Source organism: Neofelis nebulosa, chromosome 2 (assembly GCF_028018385.1).
Source record: "Neofelis nebulosa isolate mNeoNeb1 chromosome 2, mNeoNeb1.pri, whole genome shotgun sequence".
Lineage (NCBI taxonomy): Eukaryota > Metazoa > Chordata > Mammalia > Carnivora > Felidae > Neofelis > Neofelis nebulosa.
This window is the reverse complement of record NC_080783.1, coordinates 136377157-136400204: the sequence shown is the minus strand read 5'-3', so window position 1 is coordinate 136400204 and position 23048 is coordinate 136377157. Positions and strand designations below refer to the sequence as shown.

At 38.8% G+C, this 23048-nt stretch overlaps 1 protein-coding gene across 10 annotated transcripts in view; it reads left to right on the top strand.

The window, feature by feature from the left end:
- Nucleotides 1-23048, top strand: part of CDC14A (cell division cycle 14A) — a 187151-nt gene that overhangs the window by 50182 nt on the left and 113921 nt on the right. For 9 of the 10 annotated variants that reach the window (XR_009257914.1, XR_009257913.1, XM_058716415.1 and 6 more), the window contains one exon: nt 15210-15289. Coding sequence is in view for 7 of the 10 variants with exons in the window: in XM_058716415.1 (XP_058572398.1) it covers nt 15210-15289 (80 nt within the window). In the remaining 3 variants the exon portion in view is untranslated. Of the gene's footprint in view, nt 1-15209; nt 15290-23048 lie in introns of those variants that run through there. The other variant, XM_058716416.1, reaches the window with a different exon arrangement.

The window sequence follows — 23048 nt, the reverse complement described above, 5'->3', positions numbered from 1 at the left end:
ATATCCTGGCATTGGGCTATGCCATTATTAGCACAGGGTTAAAAATAAAATTATATATTAAATTTTATGCATGCATATTCAGTGATGACAGTATTTTACTTCTGAATTCATGGAAGAGGAAGTCAGATTTAAATCGTTGATTAAGAGCCTTCTATTACAAGAAGAAAACTTGGGATTTACCCTGAATGTGGGCCACTGGACTTTTTCTGTAAGCTCTATTTTACTTTTTTTTCTTAAGGACCTAGATCTCAAGTTAAATGCAAAGACTATAGGGACACCTGGGTGGCTCAGTTGGTTAAGCACCCGACTTCTGCTCAGGTCATGATCTTGTGGTTCATGGGTTCAGGCCCCGCATTGGTCTCTGTGCTGACAGCTCAGAGCCTGGAGCCTGCTTTGGATTCTGTGTCTCCCTCTCTGCCTCTGCCCCTCCCCTGCTTGCGCTCTCTCTCAAAAATAAATAAACATTGAAAAAAATGAATAAATGCAAAGACTGTAGGATGAGATTCTGGCTTTTACCATATCTACTGTAGCAATTGAGAGATAATTTCTCCTCTGAAGCTGTATGTAGTACAGTGATTCTTCTGTAAGTTACAGAAACAGACGGATCTTAGAGAGAGGTCTTCTCTTTGCCCTGCTGACCCACCCCTACCCTTGGCTGCTTCTCCTCCTTATTGTGCTAGGAAGCCCAAAGAAATTAAAGAACTTGGCCCAAGCGTTACAATAGGAGAGGACAAGAACCCCTCTAGTGCTGGCATTCCACTCATTCTTCCCCTCTCCCTTAGCAGCCCCTGTAGTCCCAGTTAGCACCACTGTGTGAAATAACCAGTTACCTATTTTCCCACACTTTGCTCTCAGCTTTCATTTATGCCTGTCACTCATCCACCCCTCCTAGTTATCTTTGTGTGGCTCTCCTTCCGCATCTTTGTTTCTTCCCTGCTGCTTCCACCTCTGTCTTCTTCTTCTGTTATGGTCACTTCTCTCCTTCTGCTTGGTTTCCTTCCTTTGCTCCTCCTTCTTTCTTGATTGGCTTCTATGGAGAGTAGCAGTAATGTAATAATTTGAGTTTTTTGGTTACATGTCACAGGAACTGGCTCTGACATGCTCAAGCTCAAAACTTGGTAATGAATTTCCTGGTAGCTTAGTCGAAAGGAGGAATTAGAGGGCTCCTGGAGCCTTCATTGTTTAATAAAAACTCTTCATTTTTTAATATAGTCTTTAAAGTTTATTTATTTATTTTGAAAGAGAGAAAGAGAGCATATGCGTATAGGGGAGGGGCACAGAGAGAGTGTGGGAGAGAAAATCCCAAGTGGGCTCGGTGCTGTCAATGTGGAAATTGACTTGGGCCTTGATCTCACAAACTGTGAGATCATGACCTGAGCCGCAATCAAGAGTTGGAGGCTTAACCAACTGAGCCACCCAGGTGCCCCAGACAATTTATTCATTAAAAAAATCTGTTTTTAAAAATTTTTATATATTTTTGAGAGAGAGAGTGCGAGCAGGGGACGGGCAGAGAGGGGGGAGACAGAGGATCCAAAGTGGGCTCAGTGCTGACAGCAGCTAGCTGGATGCAGGGCTCGAACTCACAAACTGTGAGATCATGACCTGAGCCAAAGTTGGATACTTAAACAACTGAGCCACCCAGGCACCCTTGTTTTAAAAGATGTTTAAAAATTTTTTTTTAATGTTTATTTATTTTTGAGAGAGAGAGATAGAGCACAAGCAGGGGATGGGCAGAGAGAGAGGGAGACACAATCCAAAGCAGGCTCCAGGCTCTGAGCTGTCAGCACAGACCCTGACACAAGACTCGAACCCATGAACTGTGAGACCATGACCTGAGCTGAAATCAGATGCTTAACCGACTGAGCCACCCAGGCATCCCTAAAAGACTCATCTTTTAGAACTCTACTTAAAGCTCTCCATGGTACTGTTATCTCTGTGTTTCAGATTTCTCTTTTGCTACTAAGCCATAGTGGTCTGATTATTAACATATGTGCCTTCCCTATTGTCTTCATTTTTATATCCCTAAAATGTAACTCTGTCCCTACTAGTAGACACATCAATGAAGAGGTAGATTTGACACATGGGTTGTCAAGGACATTGGCAAACCTTTTGTTATGCCCTTGGAATTTCACTGAGAATGTAGGCTTCCTTATCAACTATCACTTAAAGCTAATGAAATAATATGTATTTGTAGTTCTGTGATATAATTCAGGTTTTTAGCCTTCTGACTTCTGTAGCGTTTATTACAACAGTGGTTCTCAACCATAATTTTGTTACAGAAATACCCATGGGCCAGACCTCTCATATCCGGTGAATCAGAATCTCAGGGGTGCAGAAATCAGGATGTCTATATCTTAAAACAGCTTAAAAGCTTTTCTGAGGCATATTCAAAGTGGGGGATCCCCTGGCTTAGAAGATAAGAAGTAACATGAAGGGAGGGGTGCTCCTTGATGGCTCAGTTGGCTGAACGTCTGACTCTTGATTTTGGCTCAGGTCATGATCTCACGGTTCGTGAGTTTGAGCCCTACATTGGGCTCTGTGCTGACAGTGCAAAGCCTGCTTGGGATTCTCTCTCTCTCTCCCTCTCTCTCTGCCCCGCTCCCCCTTTCTCTCTCAAAATAAATAAATAAATAAATAAACTTAAAAAAAAAAAAAGAAGTAACATACAAGAGATACTCTGAGGTTAGGAACATATTTGCCTTGTTCTTAGTGTTATACATGGTGCCTGCTACCAGTAGTTCTTTACCAAATGGAGAAATGAATCACCTGTGTGTAAAACACACTGCTCATCTCCTTTTCCTTTTTTCTCCTTCCTTTTTCTTACTATAAGTAAATCTGTACTGCAAGTCTTGCTGCTGATCAAAAGACAGGGTGAGAAATCACTGACCAGGGTGAAGGGGGCGTTGCTTTCTGGAAGTAGTGAGGTTTACCTACAGTAGTGAGCTGGAAAGGGAGGGAAATTTCCAGTAGCTGCAGGGAAGGCGTATATACTTCCTGTATGTTATATATATTGGGTATGTATACAATAGATCTGTTGGTTGGATTTAAGTTACTTTTATTTAAGTTGGAATTGCCTTCACTTGTTTTAGTTGTACTATTTGTGACATTAATAAACCTTTAGGGAACATGGTTACTTCTTTAAAAAATCTATACACATTCAAGAATGATTAATTCTATTATACTCTTGAAGGACAGTTCTGTCATGTGGCATATATTTGAATAGTTTGGGCTGTGTACAGTAAAATAACCCTGGAATCCTTTCTGCAAACACCTGACTGACTTATGGGCAAAGCTCTTGTTTTTCCTGCTTTCTCTAAGCAACAAATCTTTGTACATACTGGAAGAGAACAACCAGCCCCTTGTTTGTGTTCATTGTTGGTTTTCTATTCTTGAGTCAATGCAAAGAACAGTAGCTTACAAGTTACTATGAGATTCTAGATCTGAGATTTAGTTCACATGCTGTGTGGATTCGGTCTTAGAAGATTGGATAACATCTCACCTACAAACTTCTTCTATTTGGAAAAGGATAAGATGACTATATTTAAAAAGGCTTGTGTGTGTGTGTGTGTGTGTGTGTGTGTGTGTGTGTGTGTCCATGTCCCTCAGGTGCTTGTTCTAATTACTAACATGAATACATCTGATTGTCTGGTTTACCTCCTCCTTCCTTCTGCCTAAGCTCTGTAAATTGAAAGTTCAGAGGAAACAAGCCATACTTTGGTCATACTTCTTTCCCACCCTGTTTGCATTCCATTCCTGGCGAGTTTGGCACATCTTCCCCCCTGTGTTTGTCCAGAAAGTTTTTGATCTCTCTTGCTTACCTTTCTTCCCAATTTTTTCCCTCTGGTTACATCAAGAAAATCTCAGGTTTGCCATACCTTCCATTGCTTCAAGTTGGAATCAGTCCTAATCATAATGCCAAATATTGAGGAAAGCTATGCATTTTGAAGTGAACTTCAATATATTAAGGTACCCATCCAAACATTTGAAATAATTCAAGGTTCATTTTAAAGTCATTCTATACATGTTCATTGGTTTCCTCATGTTTTATTCACCTAGACTTTCCTCAAGTATTAGCATTGAAGGTAGATAATTTAGAAAGCAAACATGCCTCTTTAATTATTTTGTTTTAGTTTTTAGTTTTTCAAATAATGTTTTCCACCACATTTTATTTTGGCTACATGATTTTAATGATAATGTGGAATATATAATCATTTTTGGACTAGCCAAAGAGACTGACAACCAGAAGGTTTTATCTTGGGAAACTATTTCCAAAGATCTAAATATTAGCCTTTACAAATAAACGTTTAGGATATACGGTAAAACCTTGGATTGTGAGTAGCTTATTCTGTGAGTGTTCCACAAGATGAGCAAACATTTCTAATAAATTTTAACTTGATAAATGAGCGGTGTCTTGCAATTCAAGTAGTACATGATGCCGAATGTCACATGGTCACCACTGAGCCAATGGTTCTTGAGATTCACTTTGATATACAAGTGCTTTGGATTACAAGCCTGTTTCTGGAATGAATTATGCTCGCAAACGAAGGTTTTACTATATAATTCATTTGCAAGTTAAAGACTTTTTATTATTGGTTATAGGTGTTAGGCGAATTCAGTACTGATGCTTGGTCTATTGTGGATCTATCATCTGTATCTTCATCATAAATGAAGTTATGGTTCTTTGCCTTCTAAACTTGATCAGATTCAGTCCTTGGTTTAAAGAATACAGTCCTTGCACACTCCACTTTTTTTTTCTTTCTTAATTTGAAAGGTTTTATGAAATAAAATTCATACTATATACAGAGGTAAGCAGTGAAACTCAGCAAGAGGAATTTTTAACCTGCAACCATTCCATTTAAGAGTATGTATTATTCAAGTAATGTTCTGGAGTGAGTCTGTTTTTATATTTCATACAGAGACTGCCTTCTAATGATGAATGATATACAGGGTTATGTTTGCTGTGTGTGGTAACATAACAGCCTTGTACTCAGCTTGTATGAGACTGGGGAGTCAGGTTTTCTTACAACCAAATATTTTTTCCTTCTCCCCCTTAAAAGGGCCCCTTTAGGCTTCTGTGTACTGAGAACATTAGCTTAGTGTTTCCTTGGTTTGCTTTAATAAGAGACTGGGCGGGGCGCCTGGGTGGCTCAGTCGGTTAAGCGTCCGACTTCAACTCAGGTCACGATCTCGCGGTCCGTGAGTTCGAGCCCCGCGTCGGGCTCTGGGCTGATGGCTCTGAGCCTGGAGCCTGCTTCCGATTCTGTGTCTCCCTCTCTCTCTGCCCCTCCCCCGTTCATGCTCTGTCTCTGTCTCACAAATAAATAAACGTTAAAAAAAATTAAAAAAAAAATAAATAAGAGGCTGGGCTACTTCAATGAGATACAACCAGGTCAGCAATGTCTGTGTTGGAACACGAGCTCTCTTCAGGCAGGAAAAGTCTGCAGTGTTACTGAGACGCAGTTAGCGAGAGATGTGTATTTGTCCTGGCTGTAGCTGTCAGTTCTGGAAGAACGTCTTTTCAGGCTGCTGAAATTCTGGTTCCCATCAAATTAGATGGGAAGACACACATGGAGGGGGGTGCTTCGCTGGCTCATTTGGTAGAACATGTGACTCTTGGTCTCAGAGTTATGAGTTCAAGCCCCACGTTGGGTTTAGAGATTACTTCAAAATCAAATCTTAAGAAAAAAAACCATGGCTTTAAGAAAAGAAGACACATGGCTAATGTCTACAGTTTTCCTAAATTGCCCATCAAAGAGCCACTGGTTTTACTCTCATCATGCCCATGAGAGGCCGTGTTTGTGTTCTAAATGAATTCTCAAAAAATGAAGTCCACCATATATCAAATCTCAAATTCAAATTAAAATATAGAGAGATGTCACTTGAGAGTATTTCAGAGCAAACATCACCCCAGCCCAAAAGCACAGTCATTCCTATACCTTTGTTCTCATAAGGATGCCAGGTGAGTGTTAAGTAATTTAGGGCAAAAATAGGTGATGGAGATGGAGGCCTGGCATCAGGTTTTGCCTTACTTCTGTACTTAATGTTGCCGCCATATTTGTTAGGCAGATGCATTGTTTTACATTTTGCAGGCCTCATAGTCTGTGATTTATATTAGTCTCAAAACTGGAAGAACAGGAAAAACAACTTACCTTCTTTTATAATGTGTTCAAGAGAAGGTGCGTTCATTCTTGTTTTAATTAGACTATTCAGTAGAATAGATTTAAAATAGACTGAATGAAATACTGTTTTAAATATTCAGTTGGATTTCTGGTTTGTAATCAGACTTATGTATCTAATTTGTAAGTGATTGTTTAACACTGAACATTTTTATTTCCATAAACAATTAGAACAAAAGTAGGATCGGTGTACATTTGAGAAATGTTTGGCTTTTTTCTATTTATTTATTTTTTTTAAGTTTTAGAGCTGAATGTAGGTATTGTTTTCTCAGTCACTGGTTAAAATGAGAGGAAATGATTAAGAAGAGAAATGTTGCTGAGAATAGTAAAATTAAACATTTTGTTTGTGCTTGCCTATGACAATTAAGACTTAATGCTGTCTTCAGGAAAAAGCAGTTTATAAATTAAGTGCCCTGACATTTAAGAAGTCTGAGAACTGAAGGTTTGGGAGCCAAGGAGGAGACTTTAAAGTTTTATGTTTCAACTCTTTGCAGAGTTTCTCACCTCGTTGTGTGTTTTCGTAGATGTTCATTCCATGGACTTCTGTGGCTCATTCTTTGCCAGTAACTGGTAATTGCTTTCCTCTCCTAAAAAACAAACCTAGCCTGGTATTCTTATTCTTTTGTTCATGAGAAGTTCACATAAGGAAAAATGGGTATAGCATCAGCTCTCTTCTGGTTACATGTACTTTGTTGGGGAAATACGTGGGCCACCTCAAGGATCTTCTGATATTTTGACAATGGATTTGATAAAACAGGCCACAGCATTTATTTTATGGTTGTTGATACTAAGGCATCGGGAGACTCAGGAGGCCATTTGAAGAGGCAGACAACATCTGTACTTTCAAATGAGAGAGTTGAATTAAAGGGTGGTCTGTTATGGTTTTGGTATATAACAGTCATGGAGGACATTTACAACCTCATGTTCTGATATTTATACATGTAGACAGGCTTTAGGGTTCAGGTGTCAGAGATAACAGCTGTGGCTCGGGATTCATGTGGTACAGGTGGTTAAAAGGAGAAAAGAAATACCTGAGCACTTTACGTATATTATTAATTCATTTAATCTTCCCGGCAGTCAAATGAGGCTGCCAGGCAGTTACAGTTCTTGTCTCGACTCCATAAGGAAATGGAGGCACAGAGAGTTATGCAATATGGCTCATAAATGAAAGAGCCTGGATTTGAGTCCAGGCAGTTTGGCTGCGGACTTTGGGTGTTTAAGCACTATACACTGTCACCTGCTCTCTAGATAGATGATCTGTGTTCTGTGACCATGTCACACTTGTTCTCACATAAAACGCCCTCTTTCTCTCCACTATTTGTTCATGCATCCATCAAACATTTTTTGACTATGTGCTACATGCCAGGCGGTGTTGAGTCCCGCAGATAGAGAGGAGGCAAGAATCCTGCTCTCAGACTTATAATCTAGCCAGGGAGACAGACTAAAATCACCCCAGAAACATGTGAAGACCAACTTGGGTAAGAATTTGAAGGAGGAAGGAAGGAAGCTTTGAGAACATAAGGATAGGATCTGAAATCATCAGGTCACCAAAGGAGGCTGCCACACCAGAGTGACTTAGAGCTGTGGTCCCAAGGAAGGTGAAGAGGTGGCCATCTATATGCTAGTGTGGTGCAAGGAAGACTTGAGTCAAGTTTGGTCCCTTCATGGACTGTTCCCCAGCTCTCTTTAGAGCCCTTGTCAAGGGCCTTATTTAAGCCCTTCCTTAACGAGGTTGCAGACTTTCCTTGTGTCCTGGTGTGTATGTAGGTTCCTGTACAAAATCTGTAAACATTTAAGTACACACACCTGGATCTTTGGTGACTACTTGTTCTGTTCCACCTCCTGCTTCCTGCCTTGTATGAGGTGTTGAGAGTGGCAGAGTGTAGACTCCGAACAGACAGGAAGTGGGACTGTGAATGTCTGGGTCAGGAAGTATGCCTGGACCCTCCAAATGCTTTATATAAGCTAACAGAAGTCATCTGAGCTAGAGCTCTTAGTTTTAAATCTATCTCTATCTTACTTTTTCCTTTAGCACATCCTTGAAGAATTGACTACACCTAGTTTTATGCTCTTATATAACTGGGCTCAGAAGGTTAATTTCACTAGCTCCCCTGGGCATTATCACTAACGTTGTAGTGACACATTTAGAAAGTCTTATTCACTTAATTATTATTTAAGTTAAATTAACTCACTAGGGTGGATGCACTTGTAGTACCTTACAAGTTTAAAGCAGTTATCCACTGAGCATATATTTACTAGGCATCTATCTGATAGGAGGCACTGTAAGGCTTATAAAGGTATAAAAACATGTTTACTGCACTTCAGGTGCTTTATACTTCAGTATAAAGGAGAATAATTACAACAGAGCTGTCAGGAGCCCATCAGGAAGTGGTTAGGCGTGCTGTGGGGAGCCAGACTGCCTGACTCCACCACACCCTAGCTAGCTCTGTGACCTTGAGCAACTGATTCTCAGCATTTCTTGTATAAATGGAAATGGGTTAATAATGGAACCTATTTCAGGGTGGCTGTGAGGACTATGGAACCAAATTATGTAAAGTGCACGGAATAGCGCCTGACACATAGAAGGCACCTTGTAACTTTTTGTTTTTATTATTATCATCATTATCATGGTCATTTTCATTCTTATAGTTGAGTCTAAGGAGTCAGGGAAGGTGGTGGAAGTGGTATTTGAGGTAAGTCTAATGAAATAGAAGAATTCTCGTAGCCTGAGATGGTGTGGAGAGTATTCCAGAAGAAACCTCAGATGAAGGTGTCAAGTATGCTTAGGGAATGGTGAGGAGTCCAGACTAGCAGATGTGGTTCATTTAAGTAACAATGAGAAATTCACCCGGACACCTGGGTGGCTTAGTCGCTGAAGGGTCCGACTTTGGTTCAGGTCATGATCTCACGGTTTGTGGGTTTGACCCCGCATTGGGCTCTGTGCTGACAGCTCAGAGACTGGAGCCTGCTTCAGATTTTGTGTCTCCCTTTCTCTGCCCCTCCCCTGCTCATGCTCTGTCTCTCTCTGTCTCAAAAATAAATAAAACATTAAAAAAAAGAAAAAAGAAATTCACCTAGAGAGATCAGTTGGCACTTTATCTTGGTGAATGATGGGCAGTCTGGCTGGGGTTTTTGAGCATGATTGAGACTCTTAAAATCCTGTTCCAAAATTGCTGGAGTAGGCAGGAGTGGAGGCAGAGAGAAATCATGTTAGTCTTAGTGTGTGATGATAAGGGTTTGAAATAAGATGATGGCAATAGTCATGAAAGAAAGATGAAATGCAGATTCACCAGCAAAGGAATGAAGTTTAAGATTCAGGGCCTTTCACATGCTTGGGCCTCTCTCTCAAGGTCATTGAACAGACCCTACTGGTGGTTTTATAAAATTTGAAAAGATATTTGTATCTTTTTTTTTCTCTCTCCAAATGTTATGTTTCAGACCCCCAGGCTGCAGAGACTCTAGAAGAAAGAATCAGTCAGGGTATTGATTGGATGAGGGTGGACACATTGAAGGAGAGGCCAGAGTCAAAGGTGACTTTGGAGATTGAGTTTGGCTGATCAGGAAGAACTCTGGATGACAGACACAGGGGGATGATGGGAGAAGCCAGTTAAGGAGCAGTGCTTTCAAACCAAGGAGGTGCTCTACACTGATTAGCTTTACCGGGGAAAGAATTTTTTTTTTTTTTTTTGCCTCTGCCCATCCCATTCTCAATTGCTGTCTTGCAAGTGTGATGATTTTAAGTTATATGGGGCTTGGGAAAGGGGTGTGACTGTTAAGGGATTAGAACCCAAAGCATATATCATACATAGGGGACATCTTTGTAAAGCCCACATTTAGCACTCTGTATATGCTGAACCTAGTTGTCTGAAACTTTTAAAGAGAATTTCTCTTTTGGTTTAAATCTCCCATATTTGGTAAATTTTAGGGCTTCTAGACTATTTTCAAGTTGTAACATCTGTTTTCTGGAAACTTCTATTTTGAAGAAATTTAATGGACTCAGAAATTGTTGGAATGCTGATTTCACAGCTATTATGTCAATGTTCTAGTGATAGTACCTGACTGGGAAAGATTGTTCTCAGCATTTATTCTCTTTTACAAACAAGTAAAATAATAAACAGCAGGAAATCAAATGCCAAAACTAAAGAATACTCTCTCAGATGGCCAAATCAAATCCTCACGAGTATTTCCACTTTACAGACCACAAAATATAAGTGTAATTAAAAGAGGGCACAGGTTTCGTCTTTATATTAGGGTTGTGTACATGTATACATGTTGTATTTTATAGTAAGTCTTTTTGGGGGAAATAATAGCACCTCAAAACAAAGCTAGAAACATAGTAAGAACTGAAGCAAATGTGCCCAGAGAAAGACCATCAGGCAATTTGTGACTCAGGGTCTGGTTTTGCCCTTCTATAGTAAGCCATTTGTTTGAAGAATCACCTTTTAGGTATCAGAAAGATTAAATTATCTGAGTAAGGAAATATCATTGTAAATTCCAAAATGCTTCTGAAATTCATATATATTATTTTTTGACAGGCTTTAAAGATTTAATGACCATAGGATTTAGTGGAAAGAAATGATTTAGGAGTATTTGCGGGTTAATTCTAAGAGGATTTTATTTAACTTCCCAGGTTGGTTTGCTATTCTTCTATAAGATCAGTCCAAACTTGATATTTTTCAGCTTTGTTTCTCAATGTGTGGTATGCACACGATTTAAAAATGTTAAATTATGTATTTTAATATTCATTTATGTCTAGACTCTATATGGCAAATGATATTGGTTTTCAATTAATAGCAATGATGTAAAACACTTGAGAATAAATTGATTTAAAAGAGTATGTCTATTTAAAGAGAGATGGTAATACAGGGTGCTTTGTGTGGTTGCCGAAGTAGGGTAGGTTGATGCACGACTAGTTGAAGTGTGGGAAACATTGGTGTATTGGTAAACCATATAAATTACGCTATCTTGTAGTACTATAATTTTAATAATGTTGTTAAATAAAAACTCGCAGCCATTGTGTAGTTAGTTGGTTGTTTGGCTGGTATGTATGTATGTATGTATGTATGTATGTATTTAAGAATGCTGGCTCTTTAAGAATCTTTTAGTAAAGAAATTGAGAGAGTTAGGGACACCTGGGTGCCTCAAGTTGGTTAAGCCTCCGACTTTGGCTCAGGTCATGATCTCACAGTTTGTGGGTTCGAGCCCCGTGTCAGGCTCTGTGCTGACAGCTCAGAGCCTGGAGCTGCTTCGGGTTCTGTGTCTCCCTCTCTCTCTGCCCCTCCCCTACTCGTGGTCTGTCTGTCTGTCTTTCCCTCTCAAAAATAAAAGAAAACATTAAAAAAATTAAAAAAGGAAATTGAGAGAGTTATTTGGATCCTTGGTACCTAGCATCAAAGTTGATTAAGCAAAAACACAATCACTTTAATTGGTTTACTTCTAGTAGTTAGAAATAAGAAAGCATATGTCCAATGCTATTCTATTGAGAGTTTTCTAGGACTTCCTGGCAAGAGTAGTGTGCTTTGATAAAAGTAATGCATGTGCTCACTCTTCCAGGGGTCAATTAGTAATTGGTAAATGGTACACCAAACACCATGCAGAGGGCTTTTGTTAAGTTTTATCACTCAAAAGTTTGGGAAGGTCCTTTCAGTTTGGGTTTATATATGCTAATATCTAGTGAAGAGAATAGACCGCATATTATTTTTTTCCCTGGGAAGCAGAAAAGGAAAATAAAAATATTTAGAAGATGCTTTGAAATTAATTTTATTCAGAAAATATTTTTAGAAAAATTAGAATATCTGGAACCCAACTTTTGAATATTAAATATAGATTTTATTTTTAGAAAGAGTAGATATTTACTGTTTCACTGATTGAGTCATTCTACATTTGAAAAACAAATTAATCCATGTCAGTACAAAATGTAAAACACGTGGAAACTATAAATGTAAAACATGCAGTAAAGTAGAAAGTACTCTTTTCCTTTCTCGCTCCAGTCCTCTCCCAACCCTATTTCTCAGACACGACTACTATTAACAGTTTGAAGTCACCTAGTTTTAAGAAGTCAAGTGGAATGGCATTTAAGAATTTGGAAGAGTAGGAATCTTTTTTCCCAATTTGTGCTGCTGTGGCCTGTGTTTATATTTTCAAGCATATGTGGCGAATGGAAGTACTTTGGGCTTTGGAGTCAGATCTGTGTTGGAATTCTAACTCCATCACAGAACAGCAGTGCGAGTTTGGAAAGTTCCTTACCTTCCTGTGCTTCAGATTTCTCAGCAGCAAGGCTTAGTTTTAATTAAAAAAAATTTTTTTTTAACATTTATTTATTTTTGAGACAGAGAGAGACAGAGCATGAACGGGGGAGGGGCAGAGAGAGAGGGAGACACAGAATCGGAAGCAGGCTCCAGGCTCTGAGCCATCAGCCCAGAGCCTGACGCGGGGCTCGAACTCACGGACTGCGAGATCGTGACCTGAGCTGAAGTCGGACTCTCAACTGACTGAGCCACCTAGGTGCCCCTCAGCAGCAAGGCTTAGTAAATGTTCCTTTTCTTCTGAGCTTTAATCAGGCCTAGTCTGTCTCTCTTTCTCTTTTAATAGGAGACATATCTAAGAAGATCTGGCATAAGAATCCATGACATGTTTGGTTTTTTTTTTAAATAGAATTTGTTGTTTTAATGACCCTAGCCTGCATGCATTCAGTAATGCACTCATTTATTACATTTCACCTACTGTCAGGTTGTAAAAGGTCACTGAATTTACCTGCCCCTGGAATCTTCCTGGAATTTAGATGGCCTCTGCTGGGTTTCACTTTGCACTTATTAATAATTGAGCACTGGGATAAAAATAAAAACAGACTCTCATCTTACAGTGTGAGAACATGGGTCATGTGTGCTAAGTCATGCAGGTAAGATGAGTACCCTGTGGGGTATCCAGTCTAAAGAAGTATTTCATGTGGGCTGTCGCCTCTCTCCTGCAGAATGGGTGCCTCAAAATGAAAGGGAATTAATGTAATTGCTCCTGAGGAGGGAAATGTATTTTTGCTTTTCAAAGGTTGTTGTATAAGCTTTAATTATGTAATCCAAACACAGAAGCCTTTTACCGCAGCTTTCCCTTTTAGCAGCAGTAGTCAACTTTGCGATACTGCTGCATCTTCAGGCTTGAGAAATCAGTGCATTATAACCAACTCTGTTTATAGGGTATAACCTGCCCATTAGGGGACAGCAAAATCCTGTTTTAATATTGGTCTTTAAAGCTACGTTTGGTTTAAATGGATTTTTATGATTATTTGAGCTGCAACTAGAGTTCTGATTCTCCATTTGTAGAATCAGTGACTCACATCTAGATCGTTCTTTTACAGCGGTTTCATTTTCTGTGCTGTTTTTTGTTTCATGTTCAATTTGCTTTGGTGGTTTGTGCCTTATCAGACCTCCAGGTTTACTTGCCAAATGAATATGGAGCTTTCTTTTTATTTTATTTTATTTTATTTTATTTTTTTTATTTTTTATTTTTTATTTTATTTTTTTTTTTTGGAGCTTTCTTTTTAAAGCTAGAAGTATCTTTTATGTTTTTATTTTAGTTTTCTGTTTATTTTTTATTTTTTACTTAGAGAGAGTGAGAGTGGGGAAGAGGGGCAGAGGGAGAGAAAGAGAGAATCTTAAGCAGGCTCCATGCTCAGTGTGGAGTCTGATGCGGGGCTCGATCCCATGATGCTGAGATCATGATCTGAACTGAAATCAAGAGTTGGATACTCAACTGACTGAACCGTCCAGGCACCCCAGTTTCCTTTCTTTAGAGAAGACAGAATTGAGGTATTTTCTAGTCCTGAAATTATTAATAAGTAAATACACATAATATGTTGCTAATGGGGTAGCTCAAAACTCAAAGAAAATTTGCAAGTAAAGAGGAAAGTCCTACTTTTTAGGAACTGAGACTCTGCCCCTCTTGTTGAAATGTACAGGGTGTTCAAATAATGCCATTAATTCTAGGTGGAGAGGATTTTTAGGAATAAAATTTGATTCCAACTATAGAGGAAAAGCACTGATGCCCTCAGCTCCAAGTTAAAATATTACATTATACTTAAAATAAAATCAAAGTCTGCCAATGGTTTGTATTGCTCTTCACTATTTGGCCACTAGTTGCTTCTCCTTCCCATGTTCTAGCCACGCTGCTGATCCCTTGTCCAACTCACCACACTCTTTCCCTTGCAAGGATGGTGGCCCTTGTGATTCCTACTGCCTGGCAAGCCGTTCTTCCTTTCCCCTGCTCTCCCCTGGGTTTCCCCCTGCATATCTTACCCTATATGTCTCCCGGGGCACCCCTCTCAAGCAGCCCCTTTCTATTCTCTTTCCAGAACCGTGTTTATTTCCTTTTGAGCACTTAACTCAGATGGTATTTATTTTTGTTAATTATTGTCTTTGTCTCATTAGAATGTAAATTCTATTACAAGAACAGAAGTACCTGATACTGTGCCCGCCACATATCATATAGTCAATATGTTGATTAAGTTGTTTACTGGTTTTAAGAGCTCATTTTTGTTTCTTTAAGATTAGTTTATCATGCTGGACCAGAGGGATTTAAGTATCTTGGATATCAACAGTTCAGCCAGTGTGTTTTCTAATGCTCTTACCTGCATTCATTTTCACCTGCTTCGTTGTGATTTTATTTTACTGTACTTTATTTTATTGTGCTGACAGTGCACAGTCCAATAATGGAAGTAGAATTGTTCTGCTCCCCAAAGGGAAAGCACTGCCATTGTGCCTGTTCAATGCGCCTTGTAAACAGCCCTGGATGGCCTCTTTATGGATCTGCCGTCTGTCTCTAAGCTCTATCCATTCCTCAGCCAAAGGCTGCAGCTCAGCTTCAAGCTGGAAAAGAAATTTTGGCAGCTCAGTTGCTATCTTTTAAAGGTCAGCATTAATTGTCACCATGACTGACAGTTTGTCAGAGTGGAAAAGGGGAAATGAAAATTTGGTGAGTAGTTAAATTAGTTTCGTATCATTCTTTGATGGTGTTCTAAATGTTGCTATTTCTCTGTCTTAGGTAATCTACTTAAAGAAGACACCAGAAGAAGCCTACAGAGCACTGCTATCTGGCTCAAACCCCCCCTATCTTCCATTCAGGTATAACTCTTGTGAGACTTGGGCTAATGGCACTTGGCTAGGCAGCTGCCGCTGTAGAGTTGGATTACTGTTTTTTAATTGTCTTTAGACTGTGACTATGATGTTGTATGGAATAAAAGAGATGTTAGTTTTTATTTTATTTTTGTAGAGTTCCCCCCCTCCCCATCTAAGTAAGAATAAAATCGCTTTTTAAAAAATATTTTTTGGGGTTAATTTATTTTGAGAGAGAGAGAACGAGTGGGGAGGGGCAGAGAGAGAGGGAGACACAGAACTCAGCGCAGGCTCCAGGCTTTGAGCTGTCAGCACAGAGTCTGACGTGTGGCTCAAACCCATGAATATGAAATCATGACCTGATGCAAAGTTGGATGCTCAACTAATTGAGCCACCCAGGCACCCCTAGCTTTTTCTTTTTAGGAATTAATTTTCTCCTTGAACCCTTTCTATGTCTTGAGGAAGGCTGTCTCTCATTACAGCGTTGGGAAATATTTTTTTAAGTATCAGCTGAAGGTCTTTAATTTTTTTTTTAAGTTTATTATTTATTTTGGGAGAGAGAGAGAGTGAGCAGGGGAGGAGCAGAGAGAGAGAGAGAGAGAGAGAGAGGGAGAGGGAGTCACAAGTGGGTTCCACAGGATCAGTGCAGAGCCTGATGTGGGGCTTGAAGTCACAGAACTATGAGATTATGACCTGAGCTGAAACCAAGAGTCAGATGCTTAATCAGGTGAGCCAGCCAGGCGCCCCATCAGCTGATGGTCTTTTAAAAATTTCAGGTAAACTTGAGCCTGTTTAAAAAATGGAAGGGAACATACAGCCAAACTCCTACAACAGTCATTTCTGATAGAATTATGAATGATTTTAACAGTTTTACCTTTTTGCTTATTTGTATGTCCAAACCTACAAGCATATGCATTTCTTATTGTTGTCACTAATCTCATATTACCAATTACAATGAACGGAAGGAATAGCAAAGATTGAGGATGCCTCTTTGTCTGACTTCCTTACTCTCCTGTAAACTCAGAGGGCAGGTCCTGGTGCCCGACACTTAAAAGGGCTCTTAGTAAATATTTGAATGAATAAATCAATACTAAATCCCTTAAGATCCAAGGGGCTCCCACCTCTGTTTCTCAGGCCACAGGAGAGGGCCTTAATTAGGCACAGGGTGGGTGCCAAGGTGGGGAGGAGGAATGGGGGAGATATTGCCCTAATGTGCTTGATCTTCTTGATCCGCTTGACTGTCTCAGTGAAGTCAGAGGAGAGTAGTGAGAGGAAAATGTCCTCCAGCAATCTAGAGTATGAACGAATTAGCGATTGAAGGACAGATAAAAACTGACAGTTTATGTATAGGAGCTTTTTAGCATGGAGACAAAGCTTGTTTTTTGCCTTCCCCTTCTACTGGCTTCTATAATTTGAAAGCCCTTTGTAAAATAGAAAACTTTTAGAAAAAGATAATTATTTCAATCAGTTTGGGCTGGTGTAACAAAGTGCCATGGACTTGGTGGCTTATAAACAATAGAAAGGTATTTCTCAGTTCTGGAGGCGGGATCTGGGTGGTTACGTTCTGGTGAGGGCCCTCTCTGGGGATGCAGACTGCTAACTTGTATCCTCACATGGTAGAATGAGAGTGAGAACGATCTCTGGGGTGCCCTTTATGACGGCACTAATCCCCTTCATGAGGGCTTCACCCTCATGACCTAATCACCTCCCAAAAGTCCCACCTCCTAATACCATCACCTTGGGGATTAGGATTTCAACATGTGCATTTTGGGGGGACACTAACATTCAGTCCATTGTGGCAATAATAATAATATTAATCATTCTACTAAGTTTTAAACAAAGTGGTTAAGAATATATGTCTTGGAGGCAGAGACACTGGGTTTAAAGGCTCATTCTGTTTTTTACTACATGTGGTAAGTACAAGCACCTTGAGCAAGTTATTTATTCTCTCTGAGCCTCAGTTTCCTTTTCTGTAAAATGGCTTTAGGGCTGTCCTGGGGATTAAATGAAGTAATTCATTTATGATTATGCCTGGTTTTTGTTTTTCTCCTTGTTATTAGTACTGTTACTATTATTAATAAGAAATAAGGATTTTCCACAAGGATATAAATATGAATAGGAAGTATTTCTTCCTAATGATCACAGCTTCTAGTTGGGGCAGGCAGACCTCTAGGCACATAATTAACTGTCAAATAGTTAGGTTGTACAAAAATAGAAGACAAGACTAATTCTGACAGAGATATGGGAAAGGATCAGACTCATTTAAACTGAGCTTTCATTTTTTTAACGTTTATTTATTTATTTTGAGAAGGGAGAGAGAAAGAGAGCAAGCACATGGACACAAGTGATGGAGGGATAGACAGAGGGAGAGAGAAGAGAATTCCAATCAGACTCCCTGCTGTCAGCACAGAGCCCAACTTGGGGTTCGAGCACACGAACCATGAGATCATGACCTGAGCTGAAACGAAGAATCAGATGCTCAACCGACTGAGCCATCCAGGCGCCCTGCACTCTAAGTTGTATCTTTCTGATAACCCAAGACATCAAGGGTTGTGTTTACATTAAGCTGTGTTTATTTCTAACTCCAAACTCTTCATAAACCATACATTTGAAAAAGAAAATACCACAAAGTAGTATATTTATGATTTAGTAAAGTATTAATTTTTAAAATTATTATTGTTATTTACTTATTTTTTCAGGTAATCTCTATACCCAACATGGGGCTTGACCTCATGACCCAAGATCAAGAGTTGCTTGCTCTTCCAACTTAATCAGCTAGGTGTCCGCTCCCCTCCTATTTTTTTTAAATTTTAGTAAAGAATTTAGTTGAAAGAATACTATTCCAGAATAGTTTTCTGGAATTAGACTGAAGAAGCTTAATTTTTTCCTAATCAAGATAAGATGTGAGTTGATTTTAGTCTCTACCTCAGGCCAACCAAGGCTAATGTAATATTGTTAACAACCATCTTACAGTTCTGGTCAGCCATCATTGCCTTGGCCTTTATTTGTAATCTGGATTCTGTCATCCACTAGGTTTCTTACACTATTTGTTGCTAAATTATAATTTTCTCTTCATTGTCCAGATTTTTAAAAACCTTTTTTTAAAAAGTTTTTATTTATTTAAGCAATCTCTACACCCAACATAGAGCTTGAACTCATGACCCTGAGTAGCATGCTCTTAAGAGTAGCATGTTCTTCCTGCTGAACCAGCCAGGGGCCCCTAGACTTTTTTTTTTTTTTTTAAAGCAAGAGAAAATAGCAGGGGGAGAGGGAGTGAGAATCCCAAACAGGCTCCACATTCAGCATGAAGTCAGACATGGGGTTTGATCCCACAACTGTGAGATCATGACCTGAGTCGAAATCAAGAGCCTGGCGCTTAACCGGCTGAGCCACCCAGGTGCCCCACCCTAGATTTTTTTTTTTTTTTTTAATCTACTCCTGCCTTAACACTTTTATTTAAAAAACAAGAAGCCTTGAAAGAACTTCTATTTAAGTGCAATTGCTTTATTATTTAAAGTTTTTAAAAAATGAAGACCAGTTTGAAGGCTTGTCAAAGTATGGCTGGTATCTTTATGTGCCCCTCCATCAAATTCCTGTTTCCATTTGTGCTCTATACTTTTAATGTCTTTCTAATAAAGAAGTTTTAAGGCTACTGTGAACTTAAATAATGCTCTTCTTCAAGATTTATTCATTTAATAAAAATGTATCTAAGCAATCTTTTCTGTGAAGCCTTTCCTCATTTTTCTAGAGAGGCTTGGTAGGTCCTTTGCCTGTAATTCCCCATTATATTTTGCGTATTGCATTTTGTGTATTACATTTGCTACATACATAATTAAAGCAAATGTCTTGTATTTATTTGTTTGCATGGGTGACTCTTCACCAAATATGGCTGACTCTTCTCTTGAGGACTGGGATTGGGCTCTTATTTGTGTGCCAGGGAATAGATACATTAATTTATTTATGGATTTTTCTGTGCTAGTCACTGTGATAGTCTTATGGATCTTAGGAGGATAAGGACAGCAAGGTATTTGTTCTGGGGAAGTCAGTGCATAGTTTGTAAGCGTGTAGGTATGTAAGACAATTGTCGTGCTTTGTTCAATTCAGGAGATAGGTACTATGGGAATACTGAAGAAGGAGGTTTAAACCTGAAACTGGGGATTGGAGGAGATGTTAGAGGTAGGCACCACGATTGCCTTTTCATGCTAGGATGAAAACTGGAAAGTAACAATCCAGGTGTTGATTTTAGGTGCTGTGATTTCATTTGCATGGCTTAACTTGTCTTTTATAATGGTAGGTTAGGCAGGATATTATACATTATGATGTTTGCAGTACAGGCACATTACTATAACTGAAAGGACTGTCTGACTGAGGTTTTTCTTTTGGATTTATCTTAAAAAACTGTAGATTATAGATTTATATTACCTTAGGTAAACATTCTGTAAAGATGAGGGAAATAAAAATAAAAAGAGTTGGGCAACTTTACTGCCTATTCTTTTTTTTCACCCAGTTTTATTGAGATGTAATTGACATCAATGATTATCACAATAAATTTAGTTAATATCCATCATGTCAAAGAGTTACAAAAAAAAGTTTTCCCCCTTTTGAGGAGAACTTTTAGGACCTATTCTCTTAGCACCTTTCAAGTCTACCATACAGCAGTGTTAACTGTAGTCATCATGTCGTACATTACATCTTCAGTAGTTATTTTATAACTGAAAGTTTGTACCTTTGACCACCTTCACCCGAATCCCCATTTACTGCTTAGTCTTGATTACATTGATTATAGTAGACTTTAGAGATAGTTGAATTTCTGGCTGTTGTGACACTCAAGGAGTGTTTGCTGTGATGTTACTGTTTGCAAGTCAGTATTAGGATGTTCCATTTAATTGTAAAGTAAATGTGTCAAAAAATGTACTTTTGCTTGTATTAAGGATAGCCAATGTGTTTGTCAAGAGTGACGTTGGCTGAAAACTAGAGGAAGAGGGTATTTTTCACTTACTTCAGTTCTTTGAGTCCATCCATCTTTAGTGTTGGCTTGGCAGTTGGCCTTCCAGGGAACAAGGGCCTTTCAGTTCTAGGGTCAGAGTCAGCAGAGTTTGAATTGGCAAGCCTGGTGTGAATCTTCTTAGGTACTTTTCCTTTCAGCGTACTACCAGATTCATAGTCTATACTATTGACCAATTGTTCTACAAATTCATATTAATTGTGCTTGTCTAAGGTCCCATGAGACCACCAACTCTGAGTGCAGTTCTCAGATTGTTTTCTTGACAGTCAGTGGCTGTGGTTTTCAAATCTGCATTCTCTGACGTTCATAAAACAGTATTTGTGAAAACTCTAAGCCTTGCAAAACATGGAAATTGCACAACTCTTCATTTTGATCTCTTTTGTGCTTTTAAATTTGTTTTACACTTACTTCTTTGTTTATTGATCCATATGTGTCAGTTTGGTAAGTTTTTTTAGTATCGATGATGATTCATAAATCTGCTAAAGTCAAGTTTTCTATGACATATAATATTAAGTGGAGAGTGAAACAGTACAGACAATAAAGAACATCCAGAGTCCCAGTTTTGAAGACAAATACAGAAAGCATGACATGACAAACATTGACTAGGTACAGAGGTGAGGCTGAGGTAAGGGTGCTCTGCTGATACCCAATGGAATAAAGCTGGTTGAATGTTGAATGTTCTATCTCCAGCTATTAGTTTAGTTTTTCTATTTTGTTTTTGTTTTTTTTTTTGTTTTTTTTTTTGCAAGTCTCTTCCTGGATAGGCCCAGGAATGCATTTTTGTGTAGCTATTTTATTTTAGCTTGGAGAAGAGGCTAGACCTATAGGTAGTATTTCCCAAAGTTATGTTGGTTCTTATGCTTGGTTTTAAAAAGTCTGAGAGGTTTTAAAAAATACTGGTGCCTGGTTCTACTCCTGGAAATGTTGACATAATTGGTCTGGGGTATTAGGTTTGGGTATTGGGATTTTCAGAAACTTTGTACATAATTCCAGTATGCTGCCAAGTTTGAGAAACATGGCTCTATGTGATCTGCTGTGGCAAAATAAAAATAAAAATAAACAAATAAAAAGATTCAAAGGTCAAATAAGTTTAGAACTCTCCGTCTTGGAGGTTTAAAAAGCACATTCTTGGGGTGCCTAGGTGGCTCACTCAGTTGAGCGTAGGACTCTTGGTTTCTGCTCAGACCATGATCTCGAAGTTTGTGAGTTTGAGCCCCACCTTGGCCTCCATGATGATGGTGAGGAGCCTGCTTGGGATTCTCTTTTTCCCTTTCTCTCTGCCCTCCCCTGCTCATGTACTCACTCTCTCTCTCAAAATAAATAAACTTAAAATAAAAAAATGAAAAGCACATTCTCATTTTAAAGATTCTGAATGGCTCTGAGTAATAGAGAGATCTGTTTGACTTAGTTTAACGCCAGCTCTTCCAAAGTACTTCATCCTGAATCCCTTCCCACTCCCTGCAGTTTCTGTTCCTATCCGGCAGCACCAGTGTTCTGAAACATTTTAGGACACATTTCCTGATCCACACCTGTGTGGAACAAAGTGGATCTCTTGGGATTAGAATAATATGCTGTCATTTGTGGAACTGTTTTTATGTTGTTTCCTGAGAGTCTTGGAAATAGATGGCTTGTCAAATAATAGCATTTTATCTACTATGAACAGGAACATACAACTTTTCTCTTAGAGCACGTGTGAGACTAGAAAACCTTTCTTACCAGAGGACCCACAAACCTCCCAAAGGCAGTTCTTTAATGACATTTGTCATTAAAATGAATCCGTACTGTTTGTATTAAGGGAGGGGTTTGTTGTGTTTTGGGGATGACCCTTAGTGATATCCCTGTTGCTGAGCTGTGTCTTAATGTGGCTGAGTCTTAGTGGGAAATCTCTGAAGCAATGACTCTAGATCATCTGGGCATGCCAGAACTTGTAGGTCTCTGAACAAAGGCTCAAAGGGGTCAACCACTTAGAACTTGGCATTAGGCTGCCTTCTTTCTTCTAAAGCAAAGTAAACATGTGCTGGTAGATGTTAGATGTTATTATAAAATCTATCTCTTCACAGGAAACGTTGAGCCAGATATTTGTTAACTTAAATATGATATTATGATTTTTGTCAAAGTGTATTTAGCAATTAACTTTGTATTTCAAAGGGAAAGTTTTCCTTACCATGTTTTTCTCTTGAGTATCAAAAATATAGAAACAAAATTTATTTTATCCTTTTAAAGATTTTATTTTCGTTTTCAATTTTTCCTTCTGACGGCTACCTCTTTGCTTCTCAGTGGTGATCTTTGGGGTTATTTCTGCCCTCATGGATCTTTAATAAACCTTTGTTTTTAATGCTTGGTATGATGAGAAAGATCTGCATTAGTTTTGAGTACTGAGGTTGTGCCAGTTTCCTGAGTGTTGAAAATAGATAAAAGTAGATGGCTTATCCAGTACAAACTGTTGAATCCATTTTCAACAGCTAGGGCATGTTGAGTAACTTGGACTACCATGAAAAGCAGTCTCTTTATCAGATTTTTCTTGTTATAGTGGTAAATAAGCACCATTATATAGGATCTGAGAACAGAAACAACTGTCAGGGTCTTTATGACCCACTAACTACATGTAAGGAAGTGAGTTACATCTATTCTGTTTTTGAGAACATGGCAGTGCTTCAATGTGAAAATTGGTTCAGATAGATTTTTTTGTTATTCTTATTTTTATGGTCCCAGATCGGTGTTACCAAACTTTCTACTGAAGAATCAGTGATAAAGGTGGTTTAG